The sequence below is a fragment of the Mus caroli genome, unplaced genomic scaffold, assembly GCF_978045245.1.
Source record: "Mus caroli unplaced genomic scaffold, Mus_caroli_1 scaffold_2, whole genome shotgun sequence".
NCBI lineage: Eukaryota > Metazoa > Chordata > Mammalia > Rodentia > Muridae > Mus > Mus caroli.
The window spans coordinates 74,742,105-74,755,700 of NW_028227257.1; the positions used below are offsets into that span (position 1 = coordinate 74,742,105).

The 13,596-nt window shown below is 39.6% G+C and overlaps 1 protein-coding gene across 5 annotated transcripts in view; it reads left to right on the top strand.

Annotated features, from left to right (window-relative positions):
• The first annotated feature begins 723 nt into the window (after nucleotides 1–723).
• Nucleotides 724–13,596, top strand: part of Dnajc24 (DnaJ heat shock protein family (Hsp40) member C24) — a 40,690-nt gene continuing 27,817 nt past the window's right edge. For 4 of the 5 annotated variants that reach the window (XM_021155810.3, XM_085834600.1, XM_085834599.1 and 1 more), the window contains exons 1-2: nucleotides 724–1,080; nucleotides 1,945–2,091. In XM_021155810.3, the coding sequence (XP_021011469.1) occupies nucleotides 952–1,080; nucleotides 1,945–2,091 (276 nt within the window). In that variant the 5' untranslated portion in view covers nucleotides 724–951. The remainder of the gene's footprint in view (nucleotides 1,081–1,944; nucleotides 2,092–13,596) is intronic. The other variant, XM_085834601.1, reaches the window with a different exon arrangement.

Consider the following 13,596-nt stretch of genomic DNA (forward strand, 5'->3'; position numbering starts at 1 on the left):
ACTTTGTATCACCAAGGGAGATCATATCAAGGTCTCAAAACTAAGATGATTCTCATCTCCAAATACAATGGAGAGAGGGAGAGGGAGAGGGAGAGGGAGAGGGAGAGGGAGAGAGAGAGAGAGAGAGCGAACACAACACAGTTCATTCTGTTAAGAACGCTGTTTCTACACCTGGATTATTATATACCCGGTCTTTGTCCTTGATTTGTTTCTTCATCTACAAAGTAGTTCTAACAACACCTTCCGCAGCTGTTTCACTGGGATGAAGCGAAAGCGATAAAGAGATAATAAATTGGAAAGGATTTGCAGTTAAAAATATTTTAAGTCAGTTGTTCAGGTTTAACGGAAATTATTAGGCATAATTTGTTAGCCATCCTCATCCTTATCACCAACTGCCCGCCCCCAGTATAAACAAATAGGACCCGAGTTGCTCAAGGTAAGGTAAGAGGAATCTGGGATGGAGGTGCACCTTAGGAGATGTAGAGGGATGCAACAATCGTGGTGTCGGGGCAAAGGAAGAATTAGAGCAAACTGAGGAAAGGCATTCCTCCATGATACCTCTCACTGCTGACAAACCTCAGAAATCCAGACGCGTTACCATAGCGACCGCGTCTGGACTGGAAGCGGGGCCTTTCAGTTATGTGCACCAATAATTAGGGCGCGACTGGAAACGCACTCCCGCTGTACTCCGACTTCCGGCGGAAAAGAAAGTGGGTTCCGCTTTCCGTCCGGCTGCCGCAGCAAGTGGACTCCTGCTCCAATGTGAAGCGCTATAAGTCTGACGCTGTGTGGAGCCAGGGGAAGGCATCAGAAGGGACAGCCTCGGTGGGGCGGACGCCTGCCTGTGGACGCCGCGGGTCCCCAAGCTGCGGCTGCTTCAGGGTGAGCTGGTTTCTAAAGACTGGAGGACTGTGGCATCCTGGAGTGCATAGTTTCGGGAGCGACGTCTTTATGGGCTGTGAGGATCTTTGCCCCAGCAAGAGGACTCCCCTCTCCCCCAGCCCGTGCGGTGCTGTCATTTTGTGTGTCTTTATGTTTACTCTAGAAGAAAGAAGCGAACCAGGGAAATTCAGGAACTATGTATGTCCTTAACATTTCTTGGGCATTCCATTCCTTTTATCTGTTCGTTTCATACATACTTATTAAGCTCCGGTGTGTTTAGTGAGCACCTGTATGCAAGTTTTGCCATTAGATAAGAAATACCTTCTTTTTATTAATTTTAATTAGGTATTTTCTTCATTTACATTTCCAATGCTATCTCCAAAGTCCCCCATACACCTCCCCCCACACACACACTCCCCTATCCACCCACTCCCACTTCTTGGCCCTGGCGTTCCCCTGTACTGAGGCAGATAAAGTTTGCACGACCAATGGGCCTCTCTTTCCACTGATGGCCGAGTAGGCCATCTTCTGATACATATGCAGCTAGAGATACGAGCTTTGGGGAGTACTGGTTAGTTCATATTGTTGTTCCACCTATAGGATTGCAGACCCCTTTAGCTCCTTGGGTACTTGCTCTAGCTCCTCCATTGGGGGCCCTGTGATCCATCCAATAGCTGACTGTGAGCATCCACTTCTGTGTTTGCTAGGCCCCGGCATAGTCTCACAAGAGACAGCTATATCAGGGTCCTTTCAGCAAAATCTTGCTGGTGTATTATGCAATGGTGTCAGCGTTTCTTACAAGTTCACCCATCACCTAGGCTCATTATCAAGTTCTTTTTATAACATTGTAAATTTATTTAGGTGATACGCATACTCCATGAAATATTTAATAGGTTTTCGGTATCTTCATATCCTTGTATCTTTGTACATGGCACGTATGGGACATTTAAAATGGAAATATAGACTTCCTTGGGCTTGCAATTTACTCAAGTAGTAAGGAATCTAGGGAGGAATATTTCTTTATTCTGGTTGTAATGAATTTCTGTAACATTTCTGCTGCAGGTCATCAGAGAAGGCTCCCTTCTAGGTCAAGGGACACCGATGGCTTTGGAGCAGACACCCAAAAAGGATTGGTACAGCATTCTGGGTGCAGACCCATCTGCAAATGTGTCAGACCTAAAACAAAAGTATCAGAAACTCATATTACTGGTAAGTCTTTTCAGATTTGAAATCATGGTGGGGAAATCATTTTTTTTGTTTGTTTTTTCAGTGGGACCAGAAATTTAAGCTTCAAAACATATCCGTCAATAGGAATCCAGATATTTGTTTGTTCATTTGAACGTTTTTGTAGTAGAGGGAAAGGATTTTGACTAGGTGTGGGATAGCATGGTAGTGATTGAGTTAGAATCCCCTGACTCTCTCACTCTCAGAACCTGGATTACTTTTCTCTATTCATCTCAGATAATTTTGACTGAAGTAATCCATGTTGGGTCTCTAAAACAGTTTTTAATTAATAAGTGTTAAAATCCACTGTCCATGCCATACTAGTGAACACTTGAAATGTGTAATATTCTGTGTGTAAAATTGTAATGTGTTATATAGACTGTTCTCTGGATTTTGATAATTTGGTAAAACTAAGAACATAGAAATTAAAATTTTTTACACTGATTATATATTAGAATGATAATACTTTTTATGTTCTGGCTGATGAACAGAATGCATGTGCTTTTTTTTTTTACAATAATATTAAAATTTTAAGTAATATTTTTAGTCTTTGAGAGTTTCATACAATTTTGATCATCTCTATTTCCCTTATCCTGGATATAATTCCACCTCCCTTACCAACCCAAATTCAAGTTCCCTTCCCTACTTCCTCAACCCACTGAGTCCAGTTCATGTTGCCCAGATACTCTTGGGTGTGTGGACTGCCCTCATGTGTGGTCCACCTGCTAAGAATCAGACCTTCAAAGAAAACTGACATTTCTGACTGCAGTTATCAGATGCTAGTATCTCCCCAGGTAGAGGTGGGACTTTGTGCTCATCTCTTCCCCTCCATTCTGGCATTTATAATATCAAAATGTTTTTAATATTGCTTGTGTTTAGCATGTATGTGCAGCATTTATTTAATAGTCTAGATTATAGTTCTGTTGTATAGTGATAATATAAGCCTTTAGAAACTGTTTTTCAGTGATAATTATTGTGGTATATAAATTATCTAGAAGTCTTTAATTGCTTGCATTAATGTATCCAGTGATACTATGATGTTCATAAGACAGGAGCAGTCACCCTGTAATATCTCCACTTACTTCACTTTACAGAGAAAAGATAACGAATCATTATTTGCACAGCATTGTTGGTCTAGTTTATGTCAAATATGATCTCTGGTACTTTGCCCAAGCTCTGTTTATTGGAAAAGGTATCTCACCATCTGTACTGGCTATTTTTGTGTCAACTTGACACAGCTGGAGTTATCACAGAGAAAGGAGCTTCAGTTGAGGAAATGCCTCCATGAGATCCAACTGTAAGGCATTTTCTCAATTAGTGATCAAGGGGGAAAGGCCCCTTGTGGGTGGGACCATCCCTGGGCTGGTAGTCTTGGGTTCTATAAGAGAGTAGGCTGAGCAAGCCAGGGGAGGCAAGCCAGTAAAGAACATCCCTCCATGGCCTCTGCATCAGCTCCTGCTTTCTGACCTGCTTGAGTTCCAGTCCTGACTTCCTTTGGTGATGAACAGCAGTATGGAAGTGTAAGCCAAATAAACCCTTTCCTCCCCAATTTGCTTCTTGGTCATGATGTTTGTGCAGGAATAGAAACCCTGACTAAAACAAATTGGTACCAGCAGAGTGGGGTATTCCTGTGACAACCTGACCATGTTTTGGGGAGGACTGTGGAAGGACTTTGGAACTTTGGACTTGAAGATCCATTCGTTGTTAAGAGCTCTGTCAGATGTTGTGTAGGAGCTTGGAAGATAATGCTGAGAACAGTGCAGAAGATGGAGGTCTGGTTTGTGAAATTTCAGAGGGAAATTTAAAGACTCTTTTCAGGGCCATTGCTGTTTTGCTTGTGAAGATTTTGTAGTTCTGGTTAGCTGGGGCTGAAGAATCAGCTGTGATTAAAAAGATACCAGAACTACTAAAGCAAAAACTTTGCATTACTGGGATTATTGATGCTGGTTAGCTGGAGCTAAGAAATTAGCGGTGATTAAGAAGAGACCAGCATCGTTGAGGTGACATCTTCTGGGAAGTGTTTTCTGAAAGCACAAAGAGGCTGTGTTCCAGAGATAGGCAAGGTTGTACTCCTTCTGCAGTGGGACTTGGTAATGTGTAAGGGTCACCCAGGTGGTACTGGTTTTGAAGGCATGAAGGGGTCATGCAGAGCAGCTCAGGCTCGGCACTGTGAGAGGCCATGGAAGGCCATTGGTGAAGGTGCAACCTCAGTTGTAATTGAAGGCCCAGGACTGAAGGGGTCATGCAGTGTTTTGGAGATGCCAGTACCACGAGATGACCACCAAGAGCAGCAGCAGCAGTGGAGTACAGGCATCTGGAGCCCAGAGGACGACGTGTGTGCTACAAAGGGCATGGCTGGAGAAGTGACCCAAGCCCTTGGAGGAGCCCAGAAGATCGTGAGTTGGATCCCAGACATTGGACGGTTGGAGATTGATTTTTGCTTTGATTGTGACTGTGCCCTGATATTTTCCCTCTTGAAGGAAGAAACTGTTTTAGTGGAGCCCACAGTTAAGACTTTTAATTGTAAAAAGACTTTGGATTTTAAAAGAGATGGATATTTTAAAGAGATTGAAATTTTAAGAATATGTAAAGACTGTGGGACTTTTAAAGTTATTTAGATCTTGGGGATGAATAAGAATGTAAGGGTTGAGGCTTACTAGTGATGTGTTTGTGTCAAGTTGACAAGGGGTCAATTGTACTGGCTATTTTTGTGTCAACTTGACACAGCTGGAGTTATCACAGAGAAAGGAGCTTCAGTTGAGGAAATGCCTCCATGAGATCCAACTGTAAGGCATTTTCTCAATTAGTGATCAAGAGGGAAAGGCCCCTTGTGGGTGGGACCATCCCTGGGCTGGTAGTCTTGGGTTCTATAAGAGAGTAGGCTGAGCAAGCCAGGGGAGGCAAGCCAGTAAAGAACATCCCTCCATGGCCTCTGCATCAGCTCCTGCTTTCTGACCTGCTTGAGTTCCAGTCCTGACTTCCTTTGGTGATGAACAGCAGTATGGAAGTGTAAGCCAAATAAACCCTTTCCTCCCCAACTTGCTTCTTGGTCATGATGTTTGTGCAGGAATAGAAACCCTGACTAAAACACCATCTGAAATCTCAATCTTAGGGAATAAAGACTAAGTGAACTTTTGGTACCTTCTGCCTTGGAACTTTTAAGATCAGAAACATCAAGTACATATTGTTGAAAATTTTCCTTATACTAAATCATTCTTGTACTTTAGTTAATTGTAAGATAATGCTAGAGAATTGAGTGGCTAGACCTGGAAGTTCTTCCATGTTGTCTTTTAATTAAGCAGTGAGAAGGCTCTGTGTGGTCCTATTTGTCAAGACTAAAGTGGATGTCCACTTTATATGCACATTAACAATATAGTAGGTCTAATTTTTGTCTGTCTACTACTAAGTTATATATATATATATACATATGTATACATATATATTTCTATACACTAGAAATACAGAAATATATACTAGAAATACATATTTCTATATTTCTAATATAGAAATTTTTTTGTTTTTATTACATAATATACATTTTGGCTTTGTTGTTTTATGTTTATTGCTTTGCATGTCTTTGATGTCATGAAAATATTCTCCTGTGTCTTCTAGAAACTTTATACTTTGTTTTACTGATAGACATGTGACTTTTATGTAGACCAGGATTAGTGGTTAAATCTTTATTTTTTCTCAGTATGGAGATTTAGTTCCTCTGACATCATTTGCTGAAAACTTATTCTTTCTCCATTAGCCTGTGCTGGCAGAATGGGTCTATTTCTAGGTATTATTTGAAATTCTATCATTCTTCTTGAGTGTGTTTTTGTTTGCTTACATTCTTTTTTTTTAAGAGTGTGTGTGCATGCATGTGCATGTGTCTGCCTGTGTGCATGTGTGTGTGCATGTGTGTGTGTGTGTGTAGATCAGAAAACACCATGAGAGAGTTGGATCATGTGGGTCTTGGAGATGAAACTCAGGTCCTTGGGTGTGGTGGTGAATACTTTTAAAACCTACTGAACCATCTTGTTAGCCCTTGTTCGCATTTCTATAGAAACCTTAGAATCAACTTGTAAGATTCTAACAAAAACAGTTTTGGCTGAGTCTTTATAAAATTTTATTAATATATATCCATTCTAGCAAAATAGATACCTTATTAGCATTGACTTTGATTATATGAATACATTATAGTCTTTCACCTACACACTTAAATAATTTTTAATTTATCTCAGCAGTATTTATAATCTTTAATATAGAGATTGTGCTAGTTCAGTAGGCTTTGTGGAAGCCTCAGCTCATTTATTCTTCAGCTCTCTATTTTCAAAAGTAGAGGAAGAATTATGAGTTGACGTGTTCCTCTGTGATTTTACCAATAGTCTAGAAGTAATGGTACTGAGGATATCTGGCTTTCTTTCTGGAGTATTCCTATCTGAATTGGAATGTTCCATCTTTCTCTCCCATCTGGTTAACCCTACTTCTGTCAGCTGTTGTTCCATCTCTGAATTCTGTGGGAAAACTGTTCCCCAAAGATGGCTCTACTACATTTTTCAAGTTCCTCTCTTCCATCAGAAGGTTCTGCCCCTTCTCCTCGACTGCAATCACCATTGTCCAGGAGCACCACTAACATCTCCCTTGCTGAAAGCTTCAATCAATTATAAAACATCATTTTGGTTTATTACTAAGATGGCCAAATCCTAGTTTCCCCAGAGGAGTTCTGGTTTGTGCCTCTTATTCTGGCATAGTTAATAGCACCCCCTTCCAGTACACAAGTCTCTAAGTTTAAATCAGGACCTGATCAGCAGCCTTAGTCTAGCTTAGCTCACATTCACCTTTCATTCATTGTCTTTTCTTGTATTCCAGGGCATAATATTTTTCTGAGGTATCTCCTGTTAAAAACCATCTCTGGAATGTTGTAGGCATACAGATAAATATTCAATAAATGTAGGCAAATTTATATTTTTAATAACTATGTCACCAAGTTTTTGCCTTTTTTATTTTTTCATTTTTATTTTCTGTCTTATTTTATTATTTTTGAGAGGTTTCTTTCTATTTCAGCAACACAATATCTTTTAAAAATTAATTAAAGTTTTCTTTATCTTCCTTCAATACTTTTTATTACAAAGGCTTCTAGCTGGGCGTCATGGTGCACTTCTTTAATCCCGGCACTCGGGAGTCAGAGGCGGGCGGATTTCTGAGTTCGAGGCCAGCCTGGTCTACAAAGTGAGTTCCAGGACAGCCAGGGCTGTACAGGGAAACCCTGTCTCGAAAAACCAACCAAACAACAACAACAACAACAACAAAACAAAAAACCAAAAAAAAACAAAAACCCAAAGGCTTCTTTATGTAATTGATGGATTGTGATCATATGTAAGAGTGAAACAGTAGGGCTCATTGTGAATTTTTGTGTACATGACCAGAGGTGTTCCTTCAGTGAGGTCAATGACGGCATTCAACAACTTCATTTCCTTTTTAGCATTTGGCTCCCCAGAAAGGAACTCTTAAATATCTGCTGATGACATGGTAACTTGGTCTCCTAGTACTCTGTTTCCTCCCCTCCCTTTCTTCTTCCCTCCTTCCTTCCTTTTTGTTTTTTAGTACAGCATTTATCCTAACCCCTAACACAGTGACTAGTATTCCTGAATTTAGATCCTCATTAGTCTTTATATACACAGTCAAATTCTAGTTTTCTACTTTGTTGGAGAGAGTGGATACCTGGCCTTGTGATGAGGAAGGGTACTGGGGAACCAATTAATTTTGTTAAACTTTCACACAGACAACTTGCTTTGTTCTGGGCCACAACTCCATTCCTAAAGGTAGCTGTATGAATGAGTTTGTATACTCTTGCACTTTAGGCTTATGTTTTAGTATTATGAATTGGATACTGTGTCAGTCAGCATTCCGTTACCATGACAAGTACCTGAGGTGAGAAACTTTTAGAGAGATATATGGCCTATCTTGGCTCATGATTTTATGTGTTCTAATCCATGGCCATTAGACCCACTGCTTTTGGGCTTGTGCTGGGACAGCTTATGGTAGAACAAAGTTATTTATCAATGGGTAGGGAGCAAGGAGAAGGAGAAAGAGACCAGGCTCCCACAATTACTTTCAAGGGCACCTCTAAGGGCCTTAAGACCTCATTTAGACCCCACCAGCTTATTGAAGGTCCCATCACTCCCTGATGTCACTAACCCAGGGACCAAGCGTTTGCTTTGCCACATGGGCCTCTGAAGAGATTCCTGATCAGAATGTTAGCAAGTACCATTTTCAGTCAGTTTTCCCATCTAAGTACCTTCCAGGCCCAACCCTGCTTAGCTTCTGAGCTCTGATGAGATCCTGTGATATACAAGGCAGTTTGGTCATAGACTATGATCCATTTTCCATCCCAGTTTTTGGTGTTTTTCACTTCAGTATGCATTCCTGTGCATTCCTGCTTTTCATTCTATATATCCATAGTTCTATAATTCCATTGCTGTTATAATAGAGTAATTTGGTGAGGAATCATGGATAGATATATGCATATGCTGTTATTAGAGGCTGTGAGGTATTTTCTTTTTCTCTTGTGAGGCAGATACCCTTCCTTGGCATTATTGCCATCCTTGTCTGCTTTGACCTACCTGCTGCCTGACCTGAGTAACTCTCACTAGTTGCTGGAAAATGTTCTTACAGTTCTTAGCTCCCCATGTGCACCCTTGCTCATGGGACCCATCCATAGTATCCTGAGTTTGATGATAGTTCTATAGGACACAGGTGGAACAGATTAAAAGTAGAGAGGAGAATAAGGTTAGCTGGGTTTCACAAAAAATGGTGTTGACATTCCTTCTTTCCTGCTTATGGGAAAGAACTGAGTGTGTTTGCATTTGATGGAAATATACCAAGAAAACTTGAAATGAAAGTTATGAAGGAAAAAATTGACAGAAGGCATTGGTGTCTCAAGCATAGGCAGAAAGATGAGCATTGGTAAGAAGGAGAGACTTGCTGCCATTGTCATAGGAGGATGAAGAAAGGGGAATGTATGGCTGGCACACTCACCAATTTAATGGCAGAGAGGTGATGTGATCTCTTTGAACTGTCTACTGAGAGAACAAAGCAGCAAAGTAAAGAAGGGTATGTCCCTTAGCATCACTCTGGGTGATGGTACCTGAGTATACTGACATCTATAGTAAAATCTCAGTTAATAGTTGTATGTTGGGAACAAGAGCTGTAAGCCTCCAAAAACAGCCAGCTAGCATTCTAGTCTTCTTGAGTCTCCGTTGCTGTTATATATGATCTGTCATTATGACTAGCACAGTAACTGATAATCTTAATATGCCAATGAGTTAAACTATGCTCCAAACTATGCTCCATATAGTATGCTTAAGAAAGCAAGAATGTAGCCAGGTGTGGTGACGCATGCCTTTAATCCCAGCACTTGGGAGGCAGAGGCAGGAGGATTTCTGAGTTCGAGGCCAGCCTGGTCTACAAAGTGAGTTCCAGGACAACCAGGGCTATACAGAGAAACCCTGTCTAAAAAAAAAAAAAAAAAAAAAAAAAAAAGAAAAAGAAAAGAAAAAAGAAAGCAAGGATGTAAATAGGATCTATCTATCTATCTATCTATCTATTACAAGTGCTTTGACCTGCTACCTGCTTTATAGTTTCTGCAGAACTATAAGGTTGGTATTGTTACCCCTATGTTTGTAGTTGAGAAATCTAAAGCTTAAAGTGTAGCTGGCTGGTGGGAAACAGAATTAATGAAGATTAAACATCTAGGCATGGTCACAGAGTTCCCAGTTGTGCACTTTCTCCCACTGTATCACACTGTCTCTCAGTTGCTGTGCAGCAGGGTTTACTATTGCTCACAGATAGACAACACCTTATGGTTAGTGAGGTGGAGTATAAGGCCAAACTAATTATTATTCTCTTTCAATTTCAAATTTCCAAAGAATATAGATTAGGTATAACTTATAGAATAAAACTTATTTTCTTTACTTTTTATGATAAGTTTTCAGATAGATTTAAGAAAAAAAATCATATGAGAAACTGGCATTCTTTACCATGTTACAAAAACACGCTTTTAAATGACTATTTTTTAATCTGTGCTTTTCAACAATGTCACAAAGCAATTGACAATCAAATTTCATTGGGCTAATACCATTCTGTGTCTAGTTTTATGAAGAGGTACATTTATTATATGTACTTTTTCCAAATTGAAAGCCTGGCTTTAATGCCTCCTACATAATTAGTTGTTGTGATGAAAGTATTGCTAAATCACAGGCTGCTGAATTCCCAACCCATGTGGACTGAGGAAGCACCGGTTCCTCCTTTCCGTTTTGTGAATGCAGTGCTGTTCAAGGCTTTGATACTGAAACAGCCTTCTTGACTGAAATATTTTAGAATATTTTAGAGTCACATGGAAATGTCAAATGCACAGTTATTCCTAAAGATATTTCTTTTGCACAGTATTTAGTCTCTTGCCAAATATTTTACTACACAACTATCATTTCCTAGCAGTATTTTATAAATGCCTATTTATAAAAGTGATTGCTGCTTCTTCTAGAAAGTCAACTCTAAACTGTGTTTCATTTCCAACAGATAACTTTTAATAATAACCTAATGCTTTAAAGTTATCTAGGGTCTAGAAATATTAGTTATAATATTCCTGCATTGCTTGAATTATATGTATAAAAATTGCTATTAATGAAAACTGGGGTCCCTTCCTGTTGACACTGATAATATTACAGGATACCTTTCAATTGGAAAAGAATTACTGTCCTGGAAAATTACATGTTGCTGGTAGACGGTGTCCCATCATCTTAAGGAAAATCCATGTCACTTGAGGCTGAAGTGTTAGGGATACTTTTAGTGTTGTAAGGGTATACAATATAATTTTCTATTTGTGTACATATTTAGAGACTTTCTTGATTATAATGTATAGATAATCTCTAAGCTCATTCTGTAATTCATTTCATGTCTTCAAATAGAAGTTATCAAGAGTACCTGTGCTCTATCAGAATAGAATTAGCATATTGGTGTAGGGAGCTAAGAACAGCTCTTTAAATGTACTTGTGAGTACATCACATAGGAAGTGATTTTGCTTACAGGCTAGGTAGTTGGGAGTGAAGAGACACTTACAGCAGGAGCCAACTGTTGCTCCTAGAGATGCTATGGAGGGCTGAGGAAAGAAATCAGGATACATGATTTTTCATAATTAGAACTGGACAGCACTTTTCTTACCCATTTTGTGACCATGGCCTTGATGAACGCCTTCTGACAACAGGTCAGTCACTTAAAGGAGAGTTCTGCTGGTGCAAACAGAGGCCTGATTGTGGAAGAGTGCACAGTTTGAGAAAGGTGGTTCTACTTTAGTATGACCAGGAGTTGGACCTCTCATAGGCAGAGGAGAGGATACTTTGGTGTTATGGTTGGCTCATGTGGTAAGAAGTTAATATCTAATGCGACAGTGTTGAGGAGGGATATGAGAGGCAATGCTATTATCACAGGTGTAGATTTGTTATGGGGAATTATATTTCTGGTAAAAGGCTAAGTTTGCTCTCTTTTGCTTTGCATACAATCTCTTTTACCCTTCTGCCAGGGATGATCAACAGAGCACCCTTAAGGAACAGGCTACTTTCAAGCCTGTAAGAAATGAAGCTGTGTTCTTTATAGATCACCCAGTTTCAGATAATCTGTTAGAAAGTTCACAATGAACCAAGAAATTGAGCAGCCCAGTACTGTGAGCTATTGCTATGTGAACAAATTCAATAACAGATAACCTATCCTCCACCTTAAACCCAACGTCCTAAAACATGCTTTTAAGTAAGCTGGTTAAGTTGCTAACTTGTTTTGTCACTTTTTGAGACAGGGTTTTTAGCCCAAATTAAACTTGGAACTTTCTTGGTATTCTAAGCTTTCACTGAACTCAAAGCAGTCCTCCTGCTTGACCCTGCTTGGTGCTGGGATTTCCACTTGAAGCTGATGAACTGTTAGCATATGGGTTCTTTGAGGCATTTTGGTGCTCATTGGTATTGCCACTACACTCATCCTTCTAAGGACATGGCTTAACTGAAATACCAGGACCATCTTCAGAGGCACAGAAGCCATCCTAATCACATTGCTTCCAAGAGTTCCTTTAAATTAGAATATAGGAATTTGTTGTTTTCCATACTGAAGATTATGGGCCTCAGTTATGCTTTCAAGCAATGTACATGTTCTATATATGGCCAGCCTGAAGCTATGTGTTGTTAATATTTTTGGTGAGACTACCTCCTATATAAATCACAACATTTGAAGTACGATTTCTTAAAATATAATATTCCGCCGGGCAGTGGTGGCGCATGCCTTTAGTCCCAGCACTTGGGAGGCAGAAGCAGGCGAATTTCTGAGTTCAAGGCCAGCCTGGTCTACAGAGTGAGTTCCAGGACAGCCAGGGCTATACAGAGAAACCCTGTCTCAAAAAATATATAATATTCTATATTGATAATAGGTAAAAAAAATAATCTTAGATAAGACACAGATGCACAGGGCTTTTTTTGTTAATAGATATATCTACAAAACTTATATAAATTGTGATTAAAGATACCTATCATTTAGTTTCTATATATAATCTGTGGTCTGTATTACAGTACATACTTGGTTTGGGGATGGGACTAAGTAATAATAGAGGTGAAAAACAGCTTACAAAAAAACAAAACAAGACTAGTAATAGTAGGAGACTATGAAGCAGAAATCTTGCAGGTGGCGTCGTAGGGCTGCTGATATCCGAGGCTAGTCTGCACTTGTGGCTCAGAAGTGGCATTCACACACCCCAACAATTAACCTTTGCCAAACTGTGGGAACTAAGACAGCTAAGACAGTAGTCTGCACTTAGAAGGCAGCTGGGTTTTGTTCTTTGAGGTCAGAACAATTTTAAACTTTGCTTTTATTTGTATGTGTTAGTTTAAAGCATTCTGTGAGCGTCTAATAGTGCATTTTTAAGTATGGCAGAGATAGTGAATAGTCCACAATTTTGTCATAGATAGATATAAGCTTGTGCTCTGTATGTGGTTCTTTAACAGGAGAGGGGGTCGTGTCTTATTTCAGAAAGAAAAATGATCTTAGCAAGTGAGAAAATAAAGGAACAGCCACAGAGTTCTTTTTTACTGCTTTGGAGATAGTATACTTGTCATGTGCTACTGTGCTATTGGGAAAACAGTTTGTATTTCTCTAAATTGAAAAGGCAAAGCTAACATCTCAAAGGTAATTAGTGATTCTTGATAAATTCAGCATGTGAGACATGTTGGTTAATTTTGTGTCAACCTGGCATAAGCTAGAGTTATTTGGGAAGAGGAGATCTCAATTGAGAAAATACCTATACTATTAGGTTATAGACAAGTATGTCAAATGCTTATTAATTAATTAATTAATTAATTAATTAATTAATGTTAATGATTGATGGGAAAGGGCCAGACCACTGTGATGGTGCCACCCCTGGGCTGTGGTCCTGAGTTGGATATGAAAGCAAGCTGAGGGGCTGGTGAGATG